This window comes from Ctenopharyngodon idella, chromosome 15, assembly GCF_019924925.1.
Source record: "Ctenopharyngodon idella isolate HZGC_01 chromosome 15, HZGC01, whole genome shotgun sequence".
Taxonomy (NCBI): Eukaryota; Metazoa; Chordata; class Actinopteri; order Cypriniformes; family Xenocyprididae; genus Ctenopharyngodon; species Ctenopharyngodon idella.
Genome location: NC_067234.1, coordinates 3,177,558 through 3,191,031, shown reverse-complemented (window position 1 = coordinate 3,191,031; position 13,474 = coordinate 3,177,558). Strand labels below are relative to the sequence as shown.

The following is a 13,474-nucleotide window of genomic DNA, read 5'->3' as shown; positions in this document are numbered from 1 at the left end:
TTCCTTTTCAGGATATATTTCGCTTACAACTCTTTTAACATCAAGCACATCCATATGAAGGTAAAATGATGCCATAAAGAATCGCATGCGCAAAGTAATATTTGTGGAAGTGTACACAAGATTGTAAGCGTAAATTAAATTTGCATGCGCAAGAGAAGATTTGTAAAGCTGTAAATCGCATTTCAAGCGTAAGAAAAAAAATGATTTGCAGCATTTTACTGTTATTCGTAAGTGCAATTCATGAATTGTGAAACTGCAGCTTTATGCTAAAGCAAAATAAATATGATCTGTATTCTTCTGACTTCCATTTTTCCGCGCTTACACTTTTGGCACGTTTTTTTCGTCGAAATTCGACCAAAAGCATTGTAAGCCTGTGAACAGTGATTTGCAAGCGAAACAACAGTTTAAAGAACTGCAAAACGGATCTGTATGTGTTTTTTTCTGTATGTGTAAAAAACAAACTGTTGCAAATGTCTAAATGACTTATTGTGTACGTACGGCAGAAAGGTCCCGAAATAACCCGATTTGTACAGTTCCGTCTTTCTTTTAGCTGCGCAAAGATTCTTTATGGCATCATTTTACCTTCATACATCCCGCTCTTTATATTATCATTCATACATTTCATCACTCTGAAGTGTCAACAGTACCATATATAAACATACTATATACGATATAGCAAAATCTCTAACGATAGACATTTTATTTTGTGGTAACGATATCGTCATATCGCACAGCCCTACTGTCGCTGTTGATCTGAATTGGCCTTTTCCACCATTACTCTGCAAAAACATTGAAGAGAAAGTTCCCCCTAAAATGAAAATGAAGTCATTACTTACACTGGTGTTGTTCTAATGCCGTATATCCTTCTTTCTTTTTTGGACCACAAAAGGAGAATTTTCAAAACATGTCCAGCTCGCGCTCGTCCATATAATGGCAGTGAATAGTGACCAGCATCAAGCTTTTAAAAAAAGACACAAAAGTATCAGAATTATCCTGTGCAAAGATGTCATTTGGTGAAATGATAGTCAGAATGACATTTGACAGATGTGAATGTGATAACTTTTTGTTGCAGTGAACACAACAAATATATTTACCCCAGAGAAAAAAAAGTACATGGATTGTATTTCATGGCACAATTTAGTTGATTTCTCACAACTTATGTGTTTTATCTGTGCGAGTTGAAGTGAACTGTGGCGCTAACAGAGTCTCGGTCCGTGTACCTTCGGATAATTTTTTTTCTCGTTTTTCTCTTCTAAACGGAAAAACGAAGAAACCATTCATTTATCACATATTCGACCCTCCTTATGAGCATAAATAAACAAATCTCGAGTCGTTTTTTCATATTTTTATTTTTGTTTTCATCACACTTTGTTCTAATCCGCCAAATGGAAAAACAATAAAACCAAAATGGATAAACAGCTTGAATATTTGATCTCTACATGGGCGGGAATAAAACGCCCCTTTCCGCTGATTGGTCAACCAAAGATCAAGCCGCGTCATCAGTTCTTAGCTCCAGAACTAAGCTCCGCGCAACAGAATAGTAGCCTATATCTATCCGATACATTTGTACGGATTATTACAGAGTTTATTGCATCTACATTTAGTCTCGTTCTCATCAAACAGCCAGACTAATAAATGGCTCGACACAACCCGTGCCAGGGCAGAGCCTAGACAGAGCTTTCTTCTGTATACACATAAATTTGCGTGCCGTGAAATACTAATTTATCGTATTAAATAATAATTTACGTGGCATCTGCTCTCACAACTACTCCTAGCCTATGTATTTGGCACACCGCTGTTTTATTTAGCTGACCAACTCTAAAAATCTCTGCTGAAGCTGCGCGACGCACTGGACAGCGCGGAGAGAATATTTACAGTGAAGATCAAGCTGCTGTCAGCAGTTCTTTCTCAGTTCCGCGCAACAGAATTGTTCATCAGTTACAGTTGTATGGATTCTTAATTAACTCGGACATTTCATCTAGATCTGTTTCTCATCAAACAACCAGATTAATGAATGGCTCGACACAAACCCTATCTAGCTTTCTTCTGCCTACACATAAATTTGCGTGCGGTGGAATTATTTTATCATATTAGGCTACATATTAATTAATTTACGTTGCATCTGCTGTCACAACTACCCCTAGCCTATCTATTTGGCACACCGCCTGTTTTATTTAGCTGATCAACTCTTGAAATCTGTGTGCCAAAAATACGCGACTCAGTGAACAGTGCAGGGAGAATGTTACACGGTAGTGAAGTTCAAGTGCAGATCAGCAGTCCTGACTGTTGTTTTGAGCAATACACCGAGTTTATTTAATTAACACTGAGTATTAATTGATGTCCCTCAAAACAATGTTTTATTTTTTCTGCCAGCTAAATTTCTAAAGCAAAGTCACAGATCATTGTGCGACTCGCAACATAAGGCGCACAGAGTAGCCTAGTAGTTAATTCGTGAATGAATCCGAGTCTTTAAACAAATCGGTTGAGCCTTTTTATTACTGAATGAATCAACGTTTCGAGCGAATCGATTGAATAAAGTGACTCATTCATTAACACAGTGACTTGCTGCCACCTACTGGCGATATTTTATATTCGTTACATCTTGTAATTTATTTCATATTTCTGTATTCAAAGCATTTTGTTTAAAACATAAAATTAATGTCACTGCATTATGTATTTGCTGTGTGAATGTATTTACGGACCTCTCTGAGCAGCATTAAATTGTGTAAATACATCTAAAAGCATGCCATGCCACCTCTGCAGCGCAAGATGCCTTTGGTTGAAACAAATAGTGTCAAACTCTAATTTTATTGACTAAATTTAAGATTTTAAATTTAAAGATGGTATAGGCCTATATTTAAATAAGATATAGCTATTTAAAAAAATCTAGGTAGCCTTATTTGACTAATTAATTGATGACGGTAATAGATGGCAATAAATATAAAAATATATATTCAACGTTTTGAATTTGAATATTCAACTTTTAATGCAAGAACGCATTAAAAGTTTCTTTTTCTGTTCTGTTTTCAGTTAAAAAGGTGTCATTTAAGCGTCCCCTAAGTTAATGATTTTTACAACGGAAGTGATTCAAATCAAAAACTTTAGCTCGATAAACTTTATCTTAGAGCTGCTGCAAAGCCAAACCAAACTCTGTCTATTAATTTTCCTATTATCACTGTAAAGCTGCTTTGAAACAATCTGTATTGTAAAAAGCGCTATATAAATGAAGATGACTTGACTTGACCCTTGAATCGATTGATTCTGCTCTATGCTTCACTACAGCTCATTGTCTCCGCGCTGTCCAGTGCGGCGCGCAGCCTCCGGCACACAGATTTTGAGAATTGGTCAGCTAAGTAAGTAGGCTAATAAGTGTGCCAAATAGTTTGGTTAGTTGTGAGAGCAGATGCAACGTAAATTATTATTTAATACGATAAATTAGTATTTCACGGCACGCGAATTTATGCGCTCGACTGCAGGATCTGATGAGGCCGCCTCGCCGTCGCGAGAGGTTTTTGACACATGCCGGCATGACATCAGAGCAAGGCGGCCCACCCTCAGACACATTTCTAACCAGCATGCATCTTGCGGTGATCACCGTTGATCGGTTCTGCGCAGATTTTGCTCATCTCAAACAAGCCTACTTTCTCGTGCGCACGCGAATCTCTGTATATTTTTTTTATTTTTGCAAAGGTCCCTTTAGGGGCTCCGTATCATTGTTAGTTGCTGTTGTCATAAATATTTTTAATTTTTTTTTTTTTTTTTTTGGATTATGTTAATAAACGATGTGGTTCTATTTTGGGTTCCCATGGAAGACTGTAACTTTAACCTTTGAAAGCAGATATTCAAAATAGTTTTCTACAGATGCATAGTTCCCTTGATGCATCATCACTCCACCCCACTTTCTCTTTCATACAAATAAAGGGGAAACAACCACCAATTGTTCATGTGAAGACGTTGTGAGCTTCGATAACACCTGCAGGAATAACGGAAGGAAAGGACTGAAAATGGGTAAGAATCTACATCTACGCAATATTCCTGTGGCTATGACTATGTTTGATACACCTATTATAATATTACAAGCACATTTTTGCATTATTGAGACATGTCATATGATGATATCGATGCCCTGTGAAAAGAACTGGGTGATGTGGGCAGTTTATATTTACCTGTAATGCCTTTTCAAAATGACATGCATTTTTATTCCTCCACCCCTTTGGTTGGGTTCATTATCTTGACTTCTTTCGATTTTTGATTTGATTAAGATTAAAGTATCATAGCGACTTGAATTAAAAGCTTAAACTCTAATCCAACAGAAATCTAAAAGAGATCTCATCCATCCCCGCTGTTGTTTCTCAGTGTAAACCACATTTATAAGATAAAATAACAAACAAAACATAAAAATATATACTGTATCTCTCGCTAGAGTTTTTGAGACTTCAGTCACATGTGCAATACGGGTCATGTAAGTCAACAGAGGTTAATAAAAGCTGTGGTCATACTGCATCATTTGCAACTGTATCTGCTTAAATGCAAAACTAGCTGAAAGCATTACTGAGTTGAGAACAGCAGGAAAATAATATTTCTGAGTTGCAGCTTTGTTCAGTGTTCAGTTTTGTGGTCTTAATGTTGAATATGAATTGTGCAACACATTTTGCTGGCAAAGTCTTTAAACCTACCAGACATAATCTGAGCTGTAGGCAGCAAAAAAAAAAAAAAAAAATGCTTTGTTGGGTTAAATGTGTTCTTGTTTATTCTTACACTTTAAGTAAAAATATAATTTTTTGTTAAAATACTCAGTAAAACATACATACATCATGCATTTTATACATAAAATAGAGAACAGGACATGATGCCCCCTGGTGGCATCATGGTAAGATTGAGCAACTCCTTGTATCATAACCTCTGAATTTGCAAACATTTATTCCCCATAATTCAGACAAATAAAATAAGATTACGCATTAAACATGATTTAGCCTAATCTTGAGCATGATTAACAATGGACTGGTAACTAAGGTTCCAATCTGAACAACAATAATACGATTCATCCTGAAAAATCAGAGCTGTAATAACTATCCAAAAATGATTTTAAAGACAATTCAAGAAAATCATTCCATTCCAACTCCAGTGAGGTGTTAACCGCTGCAACCAGATTGAGTCAGTGAGTTGAATTTGTGAACTGAATGAGTTGGATTTCTGAATTAATCATTCTAATGGATTCAGTTTTTCTATCTCTTTTCTTTGTGCAGAGAATGTGACCAATGCAACAACGCTGCAAGAACCCTTATCAAGCATTGAAATCTTCAATATATTCATATATTTTGTCACCTTCGCTCTGGGTATCGTTGGAAATGGGCTCGTCATATTTGTGACTGGCTACAAAATGAAGACGACCGTCAACTCCATTTGGTTTCTCAACTTGGCGATTGCTGACTTCATCTTCATCTTAATCATCATCCTCTACATTGTTACTGCCTTTAACAAGATGGCTTGGCACTTCGGTGACTTCATGTGCAAGTTTGTCAGCTTTGTGACGGTGCTTAACATGTTTGCCAGCATTTTTCTGCTGACCGTTATCAGTCTGGACCGATGCCTGTCCACATGGGTGATTGTTTGGGCTCAAAACAAACGAACTCTGGTCAAAGCCAGGATCATCTGTGCACTCGTGTGGGTTTTATCCATCCTCTGCAGCATTCCCTTTGTCATCAACCGCTTGGAAAAAGATAACCAATGCACGTATAATACCTTGAGTATCTTCAGGTCTCTGGTCATATACAGGTTTATAGTGGGTTTTCTCATCCCCTTCCTGATCATTGCATCTTCATACATTGCTATCGGAGTGCGGGCCAAACGTCTCAAAAGAGGAAAGAAGCTTAAGCCTTTCCGGGTCATTATATCTGTGATCATGGCCTTTTTCATATGCTGGTTTCCTTTTCATGTTCAACAGCTGTGTACTGTAATTGCAGATGAGAATGAGTGGCATGACTTTAGAAAAGTAATAAATGCCATAGGACCTTTTGTAAACTGCCTGGTTCATCTCAACAGCTGTCTGAACCCCATTCTCTATGTGTTCATGTGTGAGGAGTTTAAGAAGAAGCTTAAACAGTCTCTGCTGCTGGTGCTGGAGTCGGCGTTTGCTGAAGAACATCTTTCTTTTCGATTATCTCGCCCTTCCACTTGTTCTGGCCTCTCAGAATCACAAGGTCTCAAGAAGAACAACACAACCATCTCGTCAACAAACAAGGACAACAAAGCGAGCTTTTAGAAAATCAGTCCTGAAGATATTTATTCCTTGTATTAGGCTGAAGTGGTCCAATATAGCGTATTAACAAGCTCTCCACTTTGCTCCAATGCGAGATCAGCAGAGGTTCAAAGCCATATGTAATCTAAAGATGTAATTTATGTGCCATTAAAATGACTTTTCAGACAGGGGAACACACCCCCTGTTTTGCATTGGTTGGACAAACAGATAGTCCCGCCCCAAACTCACACCATTGGTTGACTCACTGTGTTGTTGCATCTATAGTGGTTGGGATGCTAAAATGTTTTGTATTGTTTATGCTTTTTGTGGGAAACACACAAATGTTTTATTGTGTACTTGACTCTGCTTGTTTAAGTGGCTTTGGGAAAATATTTAAACATTGAAAAATGTTTTCAACATATTGTTTTTTGTTTTACCTTTTTACTGCATTTCATTTTTATTGACATTAAGCCACATTTGTAATAGGCTTCTGTTAATTTAGTGCTACTATATATTTTGCTAATGTTTATTCATTCACCAAAACTGAAGAAATTCCTCCTGAAACATTCTGTCTCTAATCTTCCTCTTTTTTTTTTTTTTTTCTTTTTTTTAAGAACATTTTTTTATGTTAAATTCTGTTAACTTTTACTTTTATTTTTAGGCATAACACAAAAGTCATAATGTTAAACCTACCATGATTTTACTATGGCAACTAATTATGTTTTACAGGGCAGCTCCAACACTGGCTATATTATATGGGCTCTACTATTGTAATATGAAGAATAAATAAAATAAAAAAGCATAAATCCATCCATCCATCCATCCATCCATCACCACATGATCAAAGCTAATTATTTTCCATGAGTTATACACTGAATGGAGAAACTTGAGTTCCTTGTGCAAGAGCAGTGTTTACCAACCCTGAACCATAAGCACTATAAATCATCAAGTCTGAAGTGTGTTTCTGTAGTAAAATCAACAACACATTGCATTACCCAAATACAATTCCTCTTATGGCGAATGCTAGTAAAGGAGGTGTTGAAAGAAAATAGAAACCAGACAACAGAATAAATGCTATCTTACAATTGATTGCTCAAGGAGACGTTTTATATGTCTTAAATAGTTTAATAAAAAATACAGGTCAATAAACATCAAACTTGAAATGTAAGATAAGATATATTACCTAGAATTATATCTCTAGTAATTCACAGAGACCCATAGCATAAAAATGATTTATTTCCTAAGAATGAGCCGAACGTCTGATTGTCCCACTAATGAGCCGTGACAGGAATATACTGTTTTATTACAGAGTGACCTTGACTTGGACAAACTTCAGAAAGTATTATGCAACTGAATATGCAACTGCAATTTCTAAGCTTCAAGTAAATATGATAAGCAAAAAGAGCATCCCCTCCTTTTTTAGCCTTACAAAGATATTTAACTGAGTGTTAGGGGATGATAAGTAAAGAAACATGTACTGACCGGTTTCCAATCACCTCGCATTACTTATTATTTACAGAGAGAACTGGTAAGATTATTAACCTTTTCACTTAAGGCTCTTTTTTCAGTTTAAATGTTTAGCATGTTTTACAGTTTCTGCATTACGTTTTTTATTCATTTACGCTTAGTATTTTTTGGTTTCTTAAACATTTTCTTTAGTTTTCTCGCATTTACTTTCTTGATGCTTTCCAGATGAATTAAGTGGACTATAATTTGTTCCTTCAACAGTCCTTAAACATCACGTGAAGCATCTTATGTATGTTGAAAATTATTTCAATTCAGCTTCAAATGTTGAAAAATGCTCTTTTACATATAGAGTTTGGATAAAAATATTGGTTAACATATTTTGTGTATATTTTTTTCAGCCTCTTCAACAAAAATTGTCAAAATAAGTAAGTTGGCCTACAGCTGTTTTTCTTACCAAAATGATATAGCAGTTTCAATGAACAACATTTTGAAATATCCTGTTGCAATTCTCTGCATTTCTAATTAAATAGGCTAGATAAACAATGAACATGCATGCTTGTTCCCTTTCGTGGGAACTATCGACGGAAACGGGTTCAACGGGGTTCTTCCAACAGTGGTGACCCCAGAGCAGTCTCTGATTATGGAACAAGAGGTTATGACACTCTTGCAAAAAGGAGCTATAGAAAGGGTTCCTCCTCCCAGCAAGCTGTCAGGGTTTTACAGCCGCTACTTCATTGTTCCAAAGAAGGATGGAGGGTTACGTCCGATCATAGATTTACGTGTGCTAAATCGATCTGTACGAAAGTTAAAGTTCAAAATGCTTACACTCAAACAGATTATCCCACAGATCAGGTCCGAGGACTGGTTTGTGGCGATAGACCTGAAAGACGCATACTTTCATGTATCCATCCATCCTCATCACAGGAAGTTCCTCAGGTTTGCTTTCGGGGGCGAAGCTTACCAATACAAGGTTCTTCCCTTCGGCCTATCTTTATCACCCTGCACGTTCACGAAGTGCGTGGATGCAGCTCTGGCTCCGTTGAGACTCCAGGGCATTCGCGTGCTGAACTATATCAGCGATTGGTTGATAATAGCTCAAACAGAACAATTGGCAGTTCAACATCGAGATGTTGTTCTGTCGCACATGAAGAAGCTTGGGCTGAGGCTCAATGCAAAGAAAAGTGTGCTGGTCCCGAATCAAATTACCAACTACTTAGGGGTAGTGTGGGACTCTACCACGATGCAGGCATATCTATCCCCTGTTCGTGTGAGTTCCATTCTCGGGGCCGTGAAAGGGGTGAAGTTAGGCCAGTCACTCACTGTAAAACAGTTTCAGAGACTGCTGGGTCTTATGGCAGCTGCGTCCAACGTGGTAACTTTCGGCCTTCTGCACATGAGACCCTTACAGTGGTGGCTCAGGACCAAGGGGTTTTCTCCGAGGGGAAATCCTTTTCGCATGATCAAAGTCACGCGGCGATGCCTTCGTGCTCTGGTCATGTGGAAAAAGCCTTGGTTCCTGTCCCAGGGACCTGTGCTGGGGACTTCTCGTCGTCGTGTAATGCTTACGACGGATGCTTCCCTCACGGGCTGGGGGGCGATCATGAGTGGTCGCTCGGCTCAGGGTTTATGGGAGGACCATCAGCTCTCCTGGCACATAAATCGGCTGGAGATGATGGCGGTATTTCTTGCATTGAAACACTTCCTCCCAGACCTGAGGGACCATCACGTGTTGGTCCGCACGGACAACACGACGGTGGTCTCATATATCAACCATCAGGGGGGTCTGCGGTCTCGCCGACTTTGCAACTTGGCCCGTCGGATCCTCCTGTGGGCCCAGGGAAAGCTCCTCTCATTGAAAGCAGTGTATATTCCAGGGCATCAAAATGTGGGAGCGGACGCCCTGTCGAGGCAGGCGCCGACGCCCAGGGAATGGAGACTCCACACCGAGGTGGTGGAGCTCATCTGGAAAAGATTCGGTCAAGCGGAAGTAGACCTATTTGCTACGGGAGAGTCAACCCAGTGTCCACTGTGGTACTCCCTAACGTACCCAGCACCTCTGGGGCTGGACGCTATGCTACAGACGTGGCCGAGGCTACGTCTGTATGCATTTCCCCCGGTCGCGCTGCTCCCGGGAGTTCTGGAAAAAGTACGCCAGGAAGGGGTCAGCCTAATACTGGTGGCTCCGTACTGGCCGACCAGGATATGGTTTGCGGACCTAATGTCCCTGTTAGACGGCTCTCCATTGGAGCTTCCTCTCAGGCAGGATCTCCTGTCTCAGGCGGGCGGCACAATACTCCATCCCCGCCCAGAACTATGGAAACTGTGGGCCTGGCCTCTGAGGGGGCAAGGCTCATAGATGCTGGTCTCCCAACCGAGGTTGTGGAGACCATCCTTCACTCCAGAGCTCCCTCCACAAGGAAGCTATATGCATATAAATGGAAGTAGTTTTCTACTTGGTGTAGCCAACGAAATACGGACCCTGTCCAGTCATCTGTTAGCCTTGTGCTTCAGTTCCTTCAAGAAAAATTCTCGGAAGGATTATCTACTTCAACATTGAAGGTTTATGTAGCAGCTATCTCGGCTTATCATGCTCCGGTAGGGGGTTGCTCGGTGGGTCGAGACCCTCTTGTCATACGCTTCCTTCGTGGCACGCTGAGGCTGAGGCCTGCAGTGCGCACAAGAACTCCAGCCTGGGACTTGGCTATAGTGCTAGAGGGGTTAGCTGAGGTTCCCTTCGAACCACTAGAAGAGGTGTCAGGGAAATTCCTCACTCTAAAAACGATATTTCTTCTGGCAATCTCGTCTCTTAAAAGAATAGGAGATTTACAAGCACTGTCGGTTGCTCCTTCGTGTTTGGAATTTGCGCCTGGTATGGTTAAGGCTTTCCTACACACTAGACCTGGCTACGTGCCAAAGGTCCCCACCAACGTCCCGGGTCCTATTGTGCTCCAGGCTTTTTGTCCTCCTCCTTTTGTAGATCTGGATCAGGAGAAACGCAATCTGCTTTGCCCCGTCAGGGCCTTAGATACATATGTCCACAGAGCTGCCCTGTGGCGAAAAACAGACCAGCTGTTTGTATGTTATGGGTCCCCTAAGAAAGGGGGCCCAGCATCTAAGCAGAGGATGAGTAAGTGGGTGGTCGAGGCCATCTCACTTGCCTATGAAGCGGCCGGACAGCCATGTCCTTTAGATGTCCGTGCTCACTCCTGAGTAAGGGAACGAGACGCTACGTCACGTTGCCGTACCCCCAGCGTACCTGGGAGCGTCTTGCTTCAGCCATAATTCAGAAGCTAGCGTTCTTTGTTCTGGGTATGCTTTATAGTTTCCTGGTCCGTGACGTCACCCGCCTCTGACGTCCCGTCTCATCATTGGTTGGATACAGAAGTGCTTCACGACGCAATCACGCAGAGGGTTCCCATCACGTCATTCGACGTAGCGTCTCGTTCCCTTACTCAGGGAACAAGGGTTACACCAGTAACCCGAGACGTTTTGTTTCTAGCCATTGTTTTTTCTTTTTACTTCAGAACTGTAGCCCCATCCAATATGACGGCATCAACAAGCAATGCAGATGTCACAACGAATTCCTTAAGGAAAATCAATATTTTCCTCCACTGTATAATATGTGTGTTTGGTATTGTTGGCAATGGACTGGTCATCTACATCACAGGCCTCAAAATGAAAAGCACTGTCAGTATCATCTGGTTTCTGAACCTGGCTATAGCAGACTTCCTGTTTTCATATTTCCTGATCTTCAAAATAATTTATGAATACCGTGAGTTCGACTGGCCTTTGGTGACTTTATGTGCTTCTTGAACAGCCTGGTGACCGTGTTGAATATGTTTGCCAGCACCTTCCTGCTGACAGCGATCAGTTTGGACCGCTGCCTGTCCACCTGGGTGGTGGTGTGGGCCAGGACCAAACGAACAGTCCTGAAAGCAAGGATAATTTGCCTGCTTATTTGGTTAGCGTCAGTCGCTTGCAGCCTGCCTTTAGTCATCTCTCGGAAAACGCTTTCCATTCCTGCACAACAAACAAAGTGCATAAATGACATTCAGAAACTAGAAACAAACAAGAGGCTGGAAGTGTACTGTTTTGTGGTGGGTTTTCTCCTCCCGTTTGTCATAATCTCCGCTTCATTTGTGGCGATCGGAGTACGAGTTAAGCGCCTCCGGAAAAATAATAAACTAAAACCCTTCTGTTTTATCCTGGCTGTAATCCTGTCTTTCTTCTTCTGCTGGCTTCCCTTTTATGTTCACAAATTCCTTGAAGTGTGGTTGCGTGAAATGAATGCAACAAACCCATCTGACGAGCTGACCAGCTTCAAGGTTTTCGACCAGATAGGGCTCTTCATAATCAGTCTTGCCTACCTGAACAGCTGCCTGAATCCCTTCTTGTACGTATTCATGTGTGAAGATTTTCAGAAAAAGCTCAAGCAGTCTTTAGTGATGGTGTTCGAGAGTGCATTCGCAGAGGAACACCTGGCTCTCCTCTCACAACATTCCCAATCCAAACGCAAATCTCATTCGCAGAGTGGAACAGGAATAGAAATGACCCAATCTTCGACACTTGAGGGTTAAATTAAACATTCACAGAGTCCAATATTTACATTTATTAAATTACATTTACAGAAAAAGGAAAATGTAACGTAATTTAACGTATAAAGAAGCTGTGTAGACAAAATACTGTATTGTATTGTATTTTTTTTTTTTTTTTTTTTTTTGTGAGGATGGATGATGGAAGCTGATGTGCCAACAACAACAACAAATTATAGATTTACTGTGCTATAAATGTATAAATAGCTGACATGCATGCCTTATTAACAACTAGAAATTGGTAATTGTATTGCGTAGGCCTATTTTTAACAGTTATGCTATGCTGTGTGTTGTTTTTCCTTGGGTTCTGTTCCTGTGTTTAGTTTCTGTTCCCTTTGTTCTTGTTGTTAGTTGGCATATGGTTACTTATTGGTTAACTGATTGTGTTCACCTGAGTCTTGTTTGCTTCCTCATTTAACCATGTGTTTAAAGTCAGCATTTTTTTTTTTTTTTGGTCCTGTTTTGTCTTTATGTTTGTAAAACTATCATGTTGTTTTTTTTTGTTGTTGTTGTTTGTTTTTTTGTTTTTTGTTTTTTAATAAACAGCTCTCTGGTATTTGTATTTCATTTTCATGGGTTTCTCAAGACCACAAACAATCAATAGGCCCATCATTCTGAACTAATGTTTCTTTTACCTATAATGAACTGAAATGTATTGATATGTTTGCCTTTGCTTTACAACATTGTTTGAATAAATCCCATGGGGGAAAAAATCAATAAACAATTTTTTAACAAAAAATTAAAGGCAACATTTATTAAAATACTAAAGGTGCAATATGTAATATTTTCTGTTCGCTAGAGGTCGCTAGAGGCCTATTCAAAATAAAGGCGTAGCTTGATGATGCCATGTTTGAGCGCGGAATCTTGGGACATGTGGTCTTCACCTCAACGGATGGTGGAAAAGAATTGGGATAGGACTCGGGAACAAATCATGGTCATGGATGCGATTATTAATGTTACTGTAGTATAAAGCAGAGCAGGGCCGAGTGTTGTGGGAGCTGAACGAGGCTGCTGGAGCGATTGCGCAACACAAGCCTCACGAGCAGCAGAACTTTTATTATGCCACAGTCGCCGACACCGCTTCCGCTTTTCCATGGTACTGGCAAAAAATCAAGAAAATTAGATTTAAACAATAAGACTTATGATTAATGATTAGTTTTCTGTCTATAAATATATC

General features: G+C 40.0%; 2 protein-coding genes across 4 annotated transcripts in view; both read left to right on the top strand.

The window, feature by feature from the left end:
* LOC127496308 (C3a anaphylatoxin chemotactic receptor-like) overlaps window positions 1-6,802 on the top strand; it is a 100,028-nt gene extending 93,226 nt beyond the window's left edge. For 2 of the 3 annotated variants that reach the window (XM_051864201.1, XM_051864202.1), the window contains exon 2: window positions 5,247-6,802. In XM_051864201.1, the coding sequence (XP_051720161.1) occupies window positions 5,247-6,262 (1,016 nt within the window). In that variant the 3' untranslated portion in view covers window positions 6,263-6,802. Of the gene's footprint in view, window positions 1-3,493; window positions 4,009-5,246 lie in introns of those variants that run through there. The other variant, XM_051864200.1, reaches the window with a different exon arrangement.
* Window positions 6,803-11,382: 4,580 nt separating this feature from the next.
* Window positions 11,383-13,244, top strand: LOC127496321 (C3a anaphylatoxin chemotactic receptor-like). Its single transcript, XM_051864221.1, has one exon. It carries the CDS (start codon window positions 11,506-11,508, stop codon window positions 12,280-12,282), a length of 777 nt encoding a protein of 258 aa, XP_051720181.1. The 5' UTR covers window positions 11,383-11,505; the 3' UTR covers window positions 12,283-13,244.
* Window positions 13,245-13,474: the final 230 nt, after the last annotated feature.

What these genes read in the sequence shown, in the direction of transcription:
- LOC127496321 (XM_051864221.1), top strand. Translation starts at nt 11,506, where the DNA reads ATGTGCTTCTTGAACAGCCTGGTGACCGTGTTGAATATGTTTGCCAGC.